The 14,901-nt window shown below is 40.3% G+C and overlaps 2 protein-coding genes across 5 annotated transcripts in view; one reads left to right on the top strand and one right to left on the bottom strand.

Annotated features, from left to right (window-relative positions):
- The window catches only part of Cd96 (CD96 molecule), a 77,607-nt gene that overhangs the window by 32,138 nt on the left and 30,568 nt on the right, over window positions 1–14,901 (top strand). For all 4 annotated transcript variants that reach the window (XM_031364021.1, XM_031364019.1, XM_031364020.1 and 1 more), the window contains exons 6-7: window positions 10,021–10,111; window positions 12,139–12,324. In XM_031364021.1, the coding sequence (XP_031219881.1) occupies window positions 10,021–10,111; window positions 12,139–12,324 (277 nt within the window). The remainder of the gene's footprint in view (window positions 1–10,020; window positions 10,112–12,138; window positions 12,325–14,901) is intronic.
- Zbed2 (zinc finger BED-type containing 2) lies at window positions 2,267–2,843 on the bottom strand. Its single transcript, XM_031364577.1, is given in 3 exon segments — window positions 2,267–2,541; window positions 2,544–2,741; window positions 2,744–2,843. Coding segments are annotated over 3 exon segments (573 nt in total).

The raw sequence follows: 14,901 nt of genomic DNA, 5'->3' as shown, positions 1-14,901 counted from the left end.
CTCCCTCTCCCTCTCCCTCTCCCTCTTCCTCTCCCTCTCCCCCTCTCTCTCTCCTCAAACAGCCCAAGCTGGCCTCAACACAACTATGTTGCCAACCTCCTTAAACTCCACATTCTTCTGCTTCTACCTCCAGAGTGCTGGGATTACAGATGTTAGCCCAGCTCCTTTTCCCATTTTATTCAGCGTGGACCTTAATCCAGATGTTGTTATCCACATTCAGGACATGTCTCATCTCTTCAGTTAAACCTCTTTGGAAACACCCTTGTAGGTATAGCCAAGGTGTGTTTCCAGTGAGATTCTAAATCCTGTCAAGGTGAAAATGAGGATTAATCAACTCATCAAAAGGAGAGAAAGCACAGAGAGGCACTTGAGGAGTCAGCTCAATAACATCCCATATCAGGCAGCCCCAGTACAGAGGCCACAGTCTCCTCCAGTATGATGTTATTCTTTCCCTAAGTTAATATTTTAGATGTAGCCTCAGCAATGCAGGACATTTTCACTCCATGTGGACTATTAGAGTCTTTTTCATTTCTTTTTTTTTCAAAGCATCTCTGAACATTTGAAGATGAGCCTTTTAATAAAATATCAGAGAACAATGGCTTGCCATGCAACTAGTATTTTAGATGTGCAAGGAAAATCTAAAACGTACCTCTCAAATAAATGTCTGGTCTCCGAGCATGAAACAAAGGCAATGCATTAAAACTGTGCCTTGGGGATCTACAAAAATGTCCTCTTTTGTTCAGTCGCCCTGGTGGTCATGGGCTCTTTCTTTATTCGTTATAAAACTTTCTTAAAGTACCACTTCTTTCTCTCTCTCTCCAGACTTCTCTCTAACACATTTTCTTTATAATTGTCTCTCCTTCACTTCTTCTTACACTGCCTCCCTTCTTTATTTTTCTGGGTTTCAAGTAATTCTCAGTCACTAATTTTTTGTTTCTCATACCTTGTAGTGGTTTGAATAGGTTTGGCCCCCACAAACTCATGTGTTTGAATGTTTGGCCCATGGGAGTATTTGTCCTTGTTGGAATAGATGTAGCCTTGTTGAATGAAGTATATCACTGTGGGGTGGCTTTGCCAGTCTTCTCCTGTCTGCCTTTGGGTCAAGGCTTTGAATTCTCAGCTCCTCCAGCACCATGTCTGCCTAGATGCTGCCATGCTTCTGGTCTTGATGATAATGGACTGAATATCTGAACCCGTAAGCCAGCCCCAATTAAATGTTGTCCTTATAAGACTATCATTGGTTATAGTGTCTCTTTATCACCATAAAACTCTAACTAAGTCATACCTTAATGTGGAATTAAAGTTTTAAATATTTGTGAGCAAATTATAATATTTCTATTCTTTCAGTTTTTAATTTTAATTACTATTTTAGTTTTAATTACTATTTGTGTGTGTGTGTGTTGTATGTGTGAGAACAGTCACACATGAAGAGATCGCAGGATAACTTTCAGAAGTTGATCACCCCTTCTGAACTGAGTTCTAGGGACAGCACTCAGGTCACCAGGCTTGTCCAATAGTTGCCTTTTAATGTCTGACCTATTTGCCAATGTACATTTTTTTTTATTCTTAACATTTACGCCCAGTGAACTGATAAGTATTTTGTATTTTCTCTGCCTTAATTATACATTAATGCCTTTTAGTTAAGTTGTTGAAAAACTCATAAGAGGCAGGAAAGTTAGGCAGCTGAAACGCTTTAATGTGAGACTAAAACGAAGTCTTCAGGCCAAAAGAGGAGAGTCCTTGGGAAGGTCCCGAGAGCTCAGGATGGGGGCTAAGTCCTCCCGTCATTGGATAACACAGAATAACCTCTATATCCTGTCTTGGATCACCAGCAGGATGGAAGCAAATACCTCTGTCCTGTAGTCTCTGGTTCCCTGGGGGTGAGCAGCTGAGGTATGCACATTCCATTCAAATCTTCCACTCCACCTAAACCAAGGGCTGAAAATGCTGACCTGTGAGGTGCATTCTGACCTGAAACACCTCAGACAACTCAGACACTGGCAACAAAATAACCCTCAGACAACTCAGACACTGGCAACAAAATAACTCGTATGTCTCATTAGTGACTTTTGAAATTCTAACCATGAGTCAGCAAACCGTAGGAAGCCTGTAGCTAGGCTTTTGGTCTGCTTATACCTGTAAAGATTATTAACTCAAGTGATTGCTCAGTCTTCAAAGCACCCCATCCAGTACTTTGCTTCATATTTGAGCAGAAACTAACATGATGAAATCCAGTGTCATCAAAATACATGTCCTCAAGCAGAGTTTAGACAGAATGGACAGGATGTGCTGCTGCAGGCAAGTCCTTTACCTGGCTGCGGTCATACGTCCTTCTCAGCTCTCTCCATCCTTTCTTCATCTCCAGAAAGGTCCTTTCCTCCTCCTCCAGTGCTTGTTCCTTCCCTCTCCCACTTCTCTCCCACCATTCTATGGCCCTCTCCATCCTTTTAACTTCCTTTTCCCTCTGGCTGGACCATAAAGCTAGAGCATCCACCAGCCCCAGGAGCTTGCCCCAGTCATCCTCCATATTTGTAGGGAGCCAGAGACATGGTCATGGTGCTGCCCCATGGGAGTGTGGTCACCTTAATCCAACTCCTCTCTGCCAGTGCTTTTCAGATGCTTTGACAGGTCAGTGGTACCCATAATGAGCCCTCAGGCCATGACTCACCTGCCTGACACATAGTGACAGGTAGCATATTGTTTGAGATGGGGCCCGAGTGATAGCAGGGGCCAAGTTGGAATACTGGGGCATTGGCTTTACTAACCTCCTCCTTCATCTCTAAAGCTCCTTTTGACAGAATCTTGGTTCTAACCTTCTCTTCATCCTCTCCTGGCCTCATCATAGATCATCTTCCACAGCTGCCATTAGAGTGTGCAAAATGTTTTAGTTGAACAATAAAGTTGATGGACAGTTGGGAAGGGACTGGGAATTCACAATAATTGTCTAAAGTTGCCTATACCTGCTGATGTGAAGTTTTCAATTTTCTATTTTATCGGAATACTGGAGTGAGTTAGGTCCTAGAAAAATAGCCAATTTACTCATTATTTCTCTTCCCCCAAATACAAGCTGGTCTGCCCCTCAATAAACAGATTTCTAGTAACAAAGATGTTCCCTGCCCAACAAGTACAACTCTCTAGATTGAAGCCAGTGTTCTTAGACACCCATTACAGCAAGCACTTTTAAATATTTAAATATCAGGACAAGATTTCCCTTGATTTCCCCTCTTAGCTGCCTCCTGTTCCTGTGCCGCTTGACAACTGATCGTATTTTAGCGGGGGGAGGAGGAACAGGCTCCGTGCTGATAGTGTTCAGGGTGCTCACAGGTAAGGCCTTACAGGTGAAAGGCACATAGATGTGCTGATGGGAGGAGACTCTTGCTTTTTAAGTGATGCTGCAGTGTGCAGTCTAGAGGCCAAAAGGCTTCTTGAGATATAAGTCAGATAGTTCCCAGCATACGTTTGACCCTAGAGCAGTCTCTCTGAGGTTAAGGTTCTAATAAATCTCACCAGCAAACTTAGCTATTTTTATCAGGAGCATCTGGCAGGCTAGGACAAGTGGGAAATGAGCGAGTCCTCAGACTGGGTTTGCCTGTTTTCTTTCTGCCCACAGCTAGCTATACTTCTCCTTTCCTGGCAAAGCTAGGTCTGCAGAGCCAACAGGTACCCAATTTTCACCAAGCACCTTTACAACAGGTGTTGTCCGTATTTGTCCTATTTCAAATCCAGATTAATAAACAGAAAATTACACTGCATCTTAAAAATCCATCTGATTTCTCTCTCCTTGATGTCTTTTCATAAATGAGTGAGAAATGTATTCATCCAGCTTGAAGTCCACGGCAGCCTCCAAACCCCCTCCTTGTAACTTTAATTTTTTTTTAAATCCTATTTCTAATGACAGTTGTTAAATGCTTTAACTTCCCTTCTAGCCCACTACCCACCAGAGGTAGTGGAAAAGAAAGGATATGGAGGGAGTGGGCCTGTTTAGAAATGGTTCTTTGGTGTAAATCCCATCTGCATTGTCAGGAAATCAGAAGTTCATTTCATTGGTCAGCCTCGGCAGCTGGAACCACTTCCAAACACTTCATGGATATCAGCAGTTCAATTCAGTAGTGTCAGAATAGCAACAGATGGCATTACCTAGCAGGAATAGCCAAGGAGGAAGGATATGAACTAGCAGGAATGTCAGGCACAGTCCTCAGCTGTGCCTCTCCCGAAGAAGCCATGATTAGTGAAGACATGACACCAACAAGTATTGCCCAGCTAGCTCTACAGGCATGCCAAGCTAGGTCCTGTCACTCCCTTAAATCCTTTTATACTCCCCCTAAACAGCATGTGGCCTCAGCACGTGGGAGTATTAGCAAAACTACACGTGAGACTGTCTCAGCTCACGTCACTCTGCCAATCAGCCCAAATCTATGGAAGCTGCAAGAAGCTGCAGCACACTATCAGATGTTTTTTGGTGCAGGTTCTCTCTATGGAGTCCCAACAAATGGAGCTCAAATACACAATGTAAGGCAGACCAATACATGCATGTCGTTTGTTAGTAAAGAATCCTTCATCATGTTTCCTTTCCTGTGCTTGGTTTAGCAGAACATCCTTCTACCTGTGTCTGCTTCAGTGAAACGTTCCTTCACAATGTTCCTTGGCCTTTCACTGTGTCCACTTCAGCAAAACGTTCCTTCACATTTGACCCAGCAAAACACCATCTGACTTTCCAAAGAACCTTTAAGTTTCCACTTCACCTCCCCCCCCACACCAAACCCAGTCACAGCAGGCACTCATAGTCAGGAAAGGCTCAGAACTTGTTTTTAATTTCTCTGGTGCTCTATGAGCACATTCCTGTACACCTTGGTTAATGAGGAGCTCATGCCTGATCCCAGGAGGAGGACTCTCTGGGTTTAGTTCCCTTCCACTTCCAGGAGGGCTTTGTGTGGAATGGCTGTGTGGTTTTCTGGGAACACTCAAACTCAAATACAAATCTAATGCCTACTTCCTCCACCACTAGTAAAAAGATGTCTGAGAACTGGATATGCAGCAAAGCAGAAGATGGAGTGCCTTTAGGCACCTTATTTGTCTTCTGGATTGTTGAGCCTCTCCAACCAAGAACAATGTAAGGCAAAGTGGAGAGAATGGAATATAATCTCCCCATAAGGCAATGAACCCTGTGACTCCATGTATCCCCCCCAATTCTAAGATCATTGTTATATTTAGTTAAAATATATGGCTGCTGTGAATGCAATCAGGAAAAAAAATCACCAAACTTGCAGAAAGCAGGATATTTAGTGAGAGAAATCTGAAAACCCAAAAAATGTTGACGTACAAAGACATGGGTTTTGGAATGCTTTCAGAGTTCTGCCATTAGAGTTGGGGAAACTAAAATGCTCGTGGCTTGTAATCTCATGTAGATAATCACCACTTATGAAAAATATAGACTCACCTTTGTGTTTAAACTGGGCAGGCAAACCCTATCAAGAGGAGATATTTGTTAATGACAGTTTCTACAGGGAGAAATAGATAACAGTGTAAAAGAGAAGAGAGAAATGTCACAGTGCAAATATGTGGAGGATATAAATTACATTTCCAGACCAGAGAGATGGATAGAACAAGGATTCCAAGCGAAGTTAAGAATTATTTTGAAGACTTCGGAAACATTTTTTTTTAAAAAATTCCCTTTCTGATACTGGAGTTTTAAGGGCAAAGACACACCAACCCTGAGCATTGCAACAGACCAAGCTCGGAACCTATCCCAGTACTTCAGTTAAATAGAGGGGAAAGGTAGATGGTGATATCAATAGAGCCACACCTGCTCTCAGTTTCTTCAGAGAGAGAACTGGGTCAGAAGGTGAGGCATGAATAATGGAGCAGTGTTTTGCAAGGAGGTCTTACTATGTCCCATCACTGTTATGTGAAAGGAATAATTTGGTTCCCATGAGATGCTGAGTCTTCTCACAGGGTGCACCTACCATCTTGATAGCCATCCCCATTGAGTACTGCTCTGTCCTGCAAGGCTCACTGATGCTCAGTCCCTTGTCAAAAAGATGCTCATCAATATGTTCTGTCTACTGGAACCCAAGGTAACTGCAGGAGGCAGTGACACAAAGGGAAAATTAGATGCAGAAATACACAGAGGGACAAAATAGAGATAGGCCAGTGATCAGTGATCAGTGTCTTTTATTCTAGATTAAAAACCTTGATGCTTTCAAAACTATTCTAAAAAACAAAAACAAAAAATCCACTGATAAAGCTGCCATCACAATGCAGATATAGTAATTAGGGATATATTCATAGATGGTAAACAAGATGTTCGTCATTTTGGTATTTCATCTGTGAATGAATTGTTACTTAGCCTATCCTACTTACCTCTCAAAAAAGGCAGTAGTGATGGAGCAAGGAAGAAGATTTATTTGGTAAACCAGCAAAGCCAAAAAGATGGTGGTGGGCTGCATACTGAAAGAGCAGCTTAACATCATGTGTTTGATGCTTTTTCCCCCATCTGTAGAAAGGGAGGCAGCTTAGGAAATAACTCATGTGTTCCAGGCATCTCTGCAGCAGTTCATCTGTCCAGCAGATATTACAAAACCTGGGGGTGGTTAGCATTCTACGAGTTTTGCATACAGTTGTGAGGCCATCGTGTTCTTGCAGATCTTGAAAGTCTTAGAATCATCAGTCTTGAAGGTGAGGAGATAAATTGTGGAGATTTTGGTTCAGTGCTATTTTGTGCTCTTTTAGACAAACATTCCTTGAGTGATTAATAAGAGCTGCCTAGAGGTGTTATCTCGCAATAGATCACAGAGATGCGGTTAAATACAACATGGAAGAGGTAAGGCCAGATTCCATTCAACTGTATGCCCAGTTACAAAATGAGCAATCATATGTACAGTCATCTACCAGAATTTCCCAGATTCCAGGACCACATTTCCAATTTGTATTTGTTCCTCTTTCCTAAAAAGCCCAACTTAGCTATCCAAGTTTAAATTGCTCACCATTTTCTAACAGACATACCCATACCATCTAGGTCCATACCATTCCTGCCCATAAAAATAATCTTTTTGTGCATGTATACATATTTACTCCATTTTTCTTTCCGATTTAATCAGCATTTCTCTTCTTGCTCATTTATGCCAGGTTTTGTTGGGGGTTGGTCTGGTACTATGCATTCAAATGCTAATTACTGGCCCCCAAGATCTAGTTACTCCCAATGAACAGGTCCTTACATACACCAAGAGATGCTATGTAAATCTTGCTTCCCAATCTAAAACTATTACTTAAATAAAGATGGTCACAGCTAATTATTGGGGAGGACAGGAAGAAGTGAAATTTGAGTTACTGGGCTGGGGGTTGCAGGTAGGAAGTTGCAAGAAGGAGAAGAAAGAAGAGAGAAGGGGAACACAGGGAAGAAGAAAATGGGGAGAACAGGAGGTCTTCATTAAATATGATGGACCAGCAATACATGCCCAAGTGAAATGCTCTCTGCCCCAGAACATCTGGCTGCTGGAGGAGAAATAACCCAGAAAGATTTAAATAGCAAGTATTTTGGGTCCGCAGCAAGGGAAGAAGCCTGTTCATCCTCCCCTTACAAAAGTAGTTTAGGAATAACCCCCCAGTAATTACCAAAGCCAAACAAACTGTAGTCTGAGTCTCATTTATTTGTAAGCTATAAAGGAATAAGCATTAACCAATTATTTTACAAGGTCCTTCATGAAGATGACACCACTTCTCCAGCAAGACCATTTGTGCTTGATAGTCCCTGAAGCACTACACCTAAGATGGGATTCTTACACCCTCCTACATTTCAGTTTTAGAGATGAGAGGAATGTTAGAATAAGACCCATATTTTTCAATCAAATATTGAAAGACAGTGTCTGGGGGGGGGGGGTTCCTATCTTGAGCCCCTGCCCTGGTTACTCTCTAAGACATACTGCAACCTGTAAAATGATTTAAAACCTATTCTTCCACAAAGGTGGGTTTTGCTCAGTGTTTTATCACAGGGAAAAAAACCGAACAAATATTTAAAATCTGAATCCTTTCAAATGTCAATAGATTCAACTACTTTTGGAAGTTTGCAGAAACTTCTTCAGCAAATCAGTGGTCTCAGCAGAACTGTGTCTTAATGAGGATGTTCCTAACTCCCTATCCTTGGGCATTTGGCTGATGGTAGACACCGTGAGTCATGAGAAGGTCAGGGGCATTGGATGTCAAATAAAGTGTAACCATTTTGTCATTACCATTTCGTTTCTCAAATCTCTCTACTCCATTGTGGACCAGCAGAGCATAAAAATCAATTTTTTGCATCTTGTTAGATTAAGTAAACTGATTTTTTCTTATTTATTGCAAGTATATAATCTAGGAGACCTAGAGTAGCACTTAAAAATGGTGGAGATCAAACCAAAAGTACTGTGAATATTATGCAAGCACTCTACCATGTATCTATGTCCGCAGCCCATAATTTCTTCAATTCTGCAACCCAATCATATGTATGTATCCACATTGTCTGAAAAACAAAAGAAATTATCTTTAAAAATCGAAAATACTGAGGCTACAATATTTGACCCCTGCTATCCTAAATACAATAGCCTAACCTTGGGAAGTCTTTTTTACCCTAGTTAACTGCAATGTATTGAGGGCAGGAAGCTGCATATGAGGAGGGTTCTACCAGAAAGAGTTTCCTGATATCCTTGAGGTTGGATTCACAGATTGAAATGTTTGACTTGAGAGTAACTTGTTGGTAGATTGGCACACCAGCATTACAGACAGTTCAGTTCTTTATTAGTCAACTATTATCAGATTCAACAAATGTGGGAAACATTTAAGTACAAAGAACAGGACAGGGCATATGCAAAATTCACACATTGGTAGTAAGAAAATAAATAATTAGAAATGGAATTATAATTTTATAGAGCATAAGACAAAATTATGAGAACTAACAAATATTATTGGGTGTGTTCACCATGTATGCAGTAAAATCTGCAGCTTCTAAAGAATGAAAGGTGTTGAAAATGAGATCTAACTAATCTCACATCTCTTTCTCTGCTTTAATAGCATAATACCTATCTTAGTTACTTTTCTTTGGCTGTGAAGAGATACCATGACCAAGGAAACTTATTAAAGAAAGCAGGCTGCTTGTTTACAGTTTCAGAGGGTGAGCCAAGGATCATCACGGTGGGAAGCATAGCAGAAGGCAATCAGACATGACACTGGAGCAGAAGATGAGAGGTTAAATCTTATCCACAGGCGGGAGCAGAAAGAACAAGACTGAGCCTGGTGTGAGCCCACCACTAGTGACACACCTCATCCAGCAAGGCCACGCCACCTAATCCTCCCTAAACAGTCCACCAACTGGGAACCAAGCACTCAAATCTATAACTTCGGGGTCCATTCTCGTACAAACCACTATACTACACATCTTTCCATGTGTTGCTAATTTCAAACCAAAGTATTTTACCAAGAAATCTGTTGGGCTGAAAGACCATTAATTAATCCTAATTCCTTTATCCACACAATACCTTGGGGTTTGCTAATTGTTACCTATAAATGGGAAGTATGAACGCTCTGCCCTAGAGAATCAAGACCAGAGGCAAAAAGGATTGTGATGACTTTTAATCTCCAAAAATGATATTTTACTTAAAATCGTTTATATGACCATTATTACAGATGGTATTTTATACTATTTTAGAAACAGAAATAATGGCTCAATTCCCTTTTACTCTTAGTCTGGCAGCATTCCTCTCTGCTCTGTGCCTGTTGTAGCTCTTTCCTTCTACGCTTTGACTTCCATTTAGTACCACTTCTGTTTTTCAGAATCCATAAACCTCATACAACATTAGAATAGCCTTACTTTCCTAAATTGACCTAGGATTCTAGCCAAAAAATTTGCTAAGGCCCCTAAAGGCAAATAGACCTTGTGTGTCCTGTGCACAGGTAAAGGTAAACAAAATCATTAATTTCTCTCGTGTAAATGGAGACATAGTGAGCATGAATTTCTTCCAAATTTGCAAATAATCCCTTTTCTGTCTCTTGTAGAGAGTATTTACCTGCCTACTGAAGAATGTGTTCCCCAAAGCAAATATCACCTGGTTAATAGATGGAAGATTTCTTCAAGGCAATGACGAAGGTAAGGAAACAAAGCCACAGAAATGAGTTTGGCATTACTAAGGGTTAGAAAGCCTCGGTGCTCAGGTTGATCTGGCACCTAAAAGTAATTGTTGTTCCAAGAAAAACATCATCTTACCTACTAGGTGTCACTTCCTGATACATCGTCTTGTTCCTCCAAGGAGGTAAAAGGCAATATTTTCAGAATAGAAGAGGTATTTCAGAATAGAAGTTGATTTCTTCAGACAACATATACTTTATTTTGTGTCAGCAAAAGAAAATATCCTGTATGAGGACAAAAACCACTCAAATAAACGTATAATTCGTAATGCTTTCTCTGCTTCTGCAGCACCTCTATTTGCTCTGATGTTTCTTTATTGTTTTAACATATCACCTTCAATTTTCTTGGCACCACTGCAACCAAGTGATAATTTCCATTTTCTTGCAAATATCTGGGGCAGGACCTAAGGGTATGGCAGTAGAGATGGGTATAAAGGGGTCAGTTCCTTTACAAGGAACAAGTTTACTGGAAAGGATTAAGTCCCTGAGACAATTTCACATAGTATTTCTCATAGGTCCTAACACTGGCAGCATAATATGCAGCCTCCATGCCTGGACAACAGGCCTTCCACTGACTGACTCATTCCTCTAACACAATGAACAATAACTGAGTCTCAAAGCTCTTGCTCAAGTATTTCTTTGACTTTCTAAAATTAACAGCTTCTGCTGCTGGATGATTTTATTGATCCCCTTGATAAATTATTTCCTGGTTAAAGAGTTCACTCTAAAAGCAGTTTACTCCAATGATAACACAACACACTCCTGAAATTATGTGTTAAAAGTTATGGTAAGTGTATTTTCCTGTTAAGTAAATACTGTATAAATAAAGCACCCGGATAGGATATGCCTACCACTTTCTCAAATAAGAGTCCAGATGGTGTGATCAGAGTTCCACCAGCATACAACTACATTTAGCTAATACTTTTCCAAAGAGTTACTTCGAAATTAGCAGCAAAAGCCTTTCATGTGAGCCAGGCATGTTGGCATAGGCCTACTATCCTAGCATTTGGGAGAGAGAGGATGGGGGAATCGAGAGCACATGGTTATACTAGGTTACATAACAAGCTTGAGGCCAGGCAGAGATAGAGCAGACTCAGTCTCAAAAAGGGAGAGGGGGCCTTACTGTAAATACTTTCTGAGAATTCAGAATGATCTGTTCTATGGGGAAACAGTGATTGTTATAAGATTCTAGAGAAGGCTCATGGAACCCAAACTGAAAATGCTTATCAATATACAGCTTATTTCAGGGAAAGAGTATGATATGGTACCAGAATTAGAATACACATCGTCCATTACATTTGGATGAGGAGGAGGAGGGCCAATCCACACAACATACCCTGCATTCACTTTACAAGGACAATACCCACACATACTTTCTCAAATTAGGAAACCAATATACTCAGACCAACACAAAATGGGAAGCTCATATCCAGAATTTGAGCTTTTATATTGTATTCATATATATTTGGTATATTCTTACTATATGACCAAAGTCCATAGAAGAGCCCTGCAAGAGTTCAAACCAATTCAAGTACAAATTATCAATCTCACCATTACTAAATGACACTACTGAGTTGGAATAATTTACCCCCAAGCCCTTGGATCCATAGTCATAAGAAAAACATATAATGAATGTAAATTACAGCCTGATTATGGATCAATGCCACCTATAAACTGGAACAGTTGGTTCAGGTTAATTCCAGCTTTGTTGGAAGTCGGCCTAGCTTCTCAGAAACTAAAGGCTAACTGTTTGAGAGTCCCCATTACTATAAATTAGTTGTGTGTTGCAACATAAGTCTGTGTGTTCTTTACTAGGATGGGGTGGGAGGATGGCTTGAACCATGAGTTAAAGGCAAGTATGGGCAACAAAGGGAGATCCTCATCCTAAAACAAAATATAAGCAAATTTTATTTTGCAGTGTCTTGGCATCATTGTCTGGCTGATCCAGAAAATGTCAGTGACTATTCACGCTTCATTTGTTTTTCGCAGGAATATACATAACAAATGAAGAGAAAAACGGCAGTAGTGGATTTCGGGAACTAAAGTCAGTTTTCATAAGGATGCATAAAAGTCCATCCCAATCAAACAACATGACAGTTTGTTGTATGGCTCTGTCGCCAGGCCCGGGAAATAAAATGTGGAATACTTCATCACAACCCATCACGTTTTCCTTGGGTGAGTTGCCTATTGAATAAAGTCAATAAGGGTTAGCCAAGAAATCCACCAACTCAGAACATGACTAATTCGGAAAGGATAGAGTTTTTGTTTGTCCACACCAGTACACTACCAGAAAGCTCTCCATATAAGCCCAAATTACTAAATTTCAAAATATTAAACAAGTCATATGTAGAATCTAAGAATAATTTTTTCAAATAAAAACCAGATGATTCCCTTTTGTTTTTTGTTTGTTTGTTTGTTTGGTTGGTTGGTTGGTTGGTTGGTTTTTTGTTTGTTTGGTTGTTGGTTTAGTTTGGTTTTTCAAGACAGGGTTTCTCTGTGTAGCCCTGGCTGTCCTGGAACACATTCTGTAGACCAGGCTGGCCTCAAACTCAGAAATCCACCTGCCTCTGCCTCCCAAGTGCTGGGATTAAAGGCGTGTGCCACCACTGCCTGGCTCATTTTGCTATGCAATTCCTAACAGTGATATTATTATTATTATTATTATTATTATTATTATTATTATTATCACAATTCATTTTTATTTTCTTTTTGTTTTTATTTTCCAGACAGGCTTTCAGTTTGTTTTCTACCCTAGCCTGGAACTCAGTACCTAGCATAAGCTTGCCTCTAATTCCTGTCAACCTGTTTGCTTCAGGCTTCCAAGAGCCATGAGGCACCACAGCCAGCCTTATCATATTGTTTAATCAGCAAGCATTCTGGTTCATTTATCATCCAATGAAAATTAATAATAGCATTTATGATTAATTGAAATTTAAGGTACCTTAAAATTCCCAAGTCATAAAAATATTCAGGACTAGTCAACGACTCGGGGCAAAGGCACTAGCTGTGAAGACTGACTGTAGAATACCATCTTTAGACCCCACATGCTGGAAGAAGAGAGCAGACTCTGGAAAGTTGTCTTCTGATCCTTGTGTGTGCTATGACAAATACACTCAGGCACACACACACATAAACAGGCAAACACTCAAATAATAAATATAAAGAATGGAAAATTTAAGTAATCACAGCACGCATAATTTCACTGTTTACATAGGGGCAATGCTTGCATGCCATGAGAACTTATTACCCTAGTTTGAAACACGGTCTCTATCTATATAGAGACTTTTATGACTAGAAAAATTGATATATTCAGTCACTCCAGTTATTACAAAATTTGAATAACCAGAAGATTTACTACTCTGAGTCTCATAAAATACTTGAGCTTTTATTATATAAAAGATGACAAATGTCTCAGCAAATGCGGTGACAACAGCTATGCCTATTTCAGAACGCCTGAACACTGGCCATCAAATGTGCATATTTAGTAGTACTTGGACAAAACCAAACGGATTTTTAAATCACTATTATAGCTGTGTAGCTCTAACCTCTTTAACTGTTTAACTGTATTAACCTCTTTAACTGTTATCCTATCTTCGTAAATGTTGTTTATAACATACTCATAAAGCCATACTAATTTATACAGGAAGCCTTTTGTTCAGGACAGTGTGCGTAGTGCCCTGACCAAGTCCTTACAGATACAAAAATTGGTTACTGGATCTTTAGATGAAGGACTACACATCTTAACACAAACCTTTCCCACTACTCACACGCAAGCTCCATCCCATGCTGAGTCAAAGCCAGTATCCGCTGGGACTCTAGCTGTGTGCATATATTTAAACATGAAAAGGAATCGCCGTGAATTCCGAGGCTCTCCTTCAGAAATTATGAGGAGTTTATATGGAAACAGCCTTCCTCAACTTTACCCAGCTCCCTAAAAAATAAGCACAGCTCTTTCCTAGAGGACGACACAGAAGGAGGGCGGCAGTCTTGGAATCAGTAGGAGGTTTTCCATGTCGCATATAGATTTGCCAAGAGCTTTGGCAGAATCTGAAGCCAGGACCTAAAAGACTCTAAAACCTTCAGTTCCTAAACAGAATACTATTTCCCCACCACCACAAACCAATGTCTTCTGATATTAAAACCCATGTTTTGTTTCAATATCAGAAAATAATGAAAACTTTTAAGGTAAAATGGAATCCTGATTTTCATACCCTAGACTCAATAATTCATATTTTTTTATGGAAGTCCTTCTTCTTGTATAAGTTTAGACTCACAGCCAAGAGGTAAATTTTAATCACCAAATGAACCTTTAGCCTTTAAAGTGAGATAGTAAAGACAATAAATCTTGGAGTTTCCCAAAACTATAGCTCTCTTTGTGATCCCATTCAAAGACAAATCACTGTGAATGAGTCTGAAGGCACAATAGGCCTCCGTACGCAAAGCCGTTCTTGAATCACGTTTCATTCTTTGTTCCGGGTTCTTAAGCACTGCTGGCAGACATGCTTTCTGGGGTAGTCCTTGCAGATGCTTTCTGAACTCTGGAGCACACCCCTGATGCCTGTCACATAATTATTGCTTTGCCAAGTGTATCAGTTACTTTGTCATTGCTGTGGTAAAACGCAGTGACCAAAAGGATCTTAGGGAAGGAAGAGTTTTGGTTTAGAGTTTTAGATGGGTAGAGACCATCAGTAGTGGGCAAGGTGTGGCATGTTGTCAGGAATGGGAAGCTGACTGATCACACCAAGGCTACAC

Source organism: Mastomys coucha, unplaced genomic scaffold, assembly GCF_008632895.1.
Source record: "Mastomys coucha isolate ucsf_1 unplaced genomic scaffold, UCSF_Mcou_1 pScaffold12, whole genome shotgun sequence".
Taxonomy (NCBI): Eukaryota; Metazoa; Chordata; class Mammalia; order Rodentia; family Muridae; genus Mastomys; species Mastomys coucha.
This window is presented reverse-complemented; position numbering and strand designations above follow the sequence as displayed.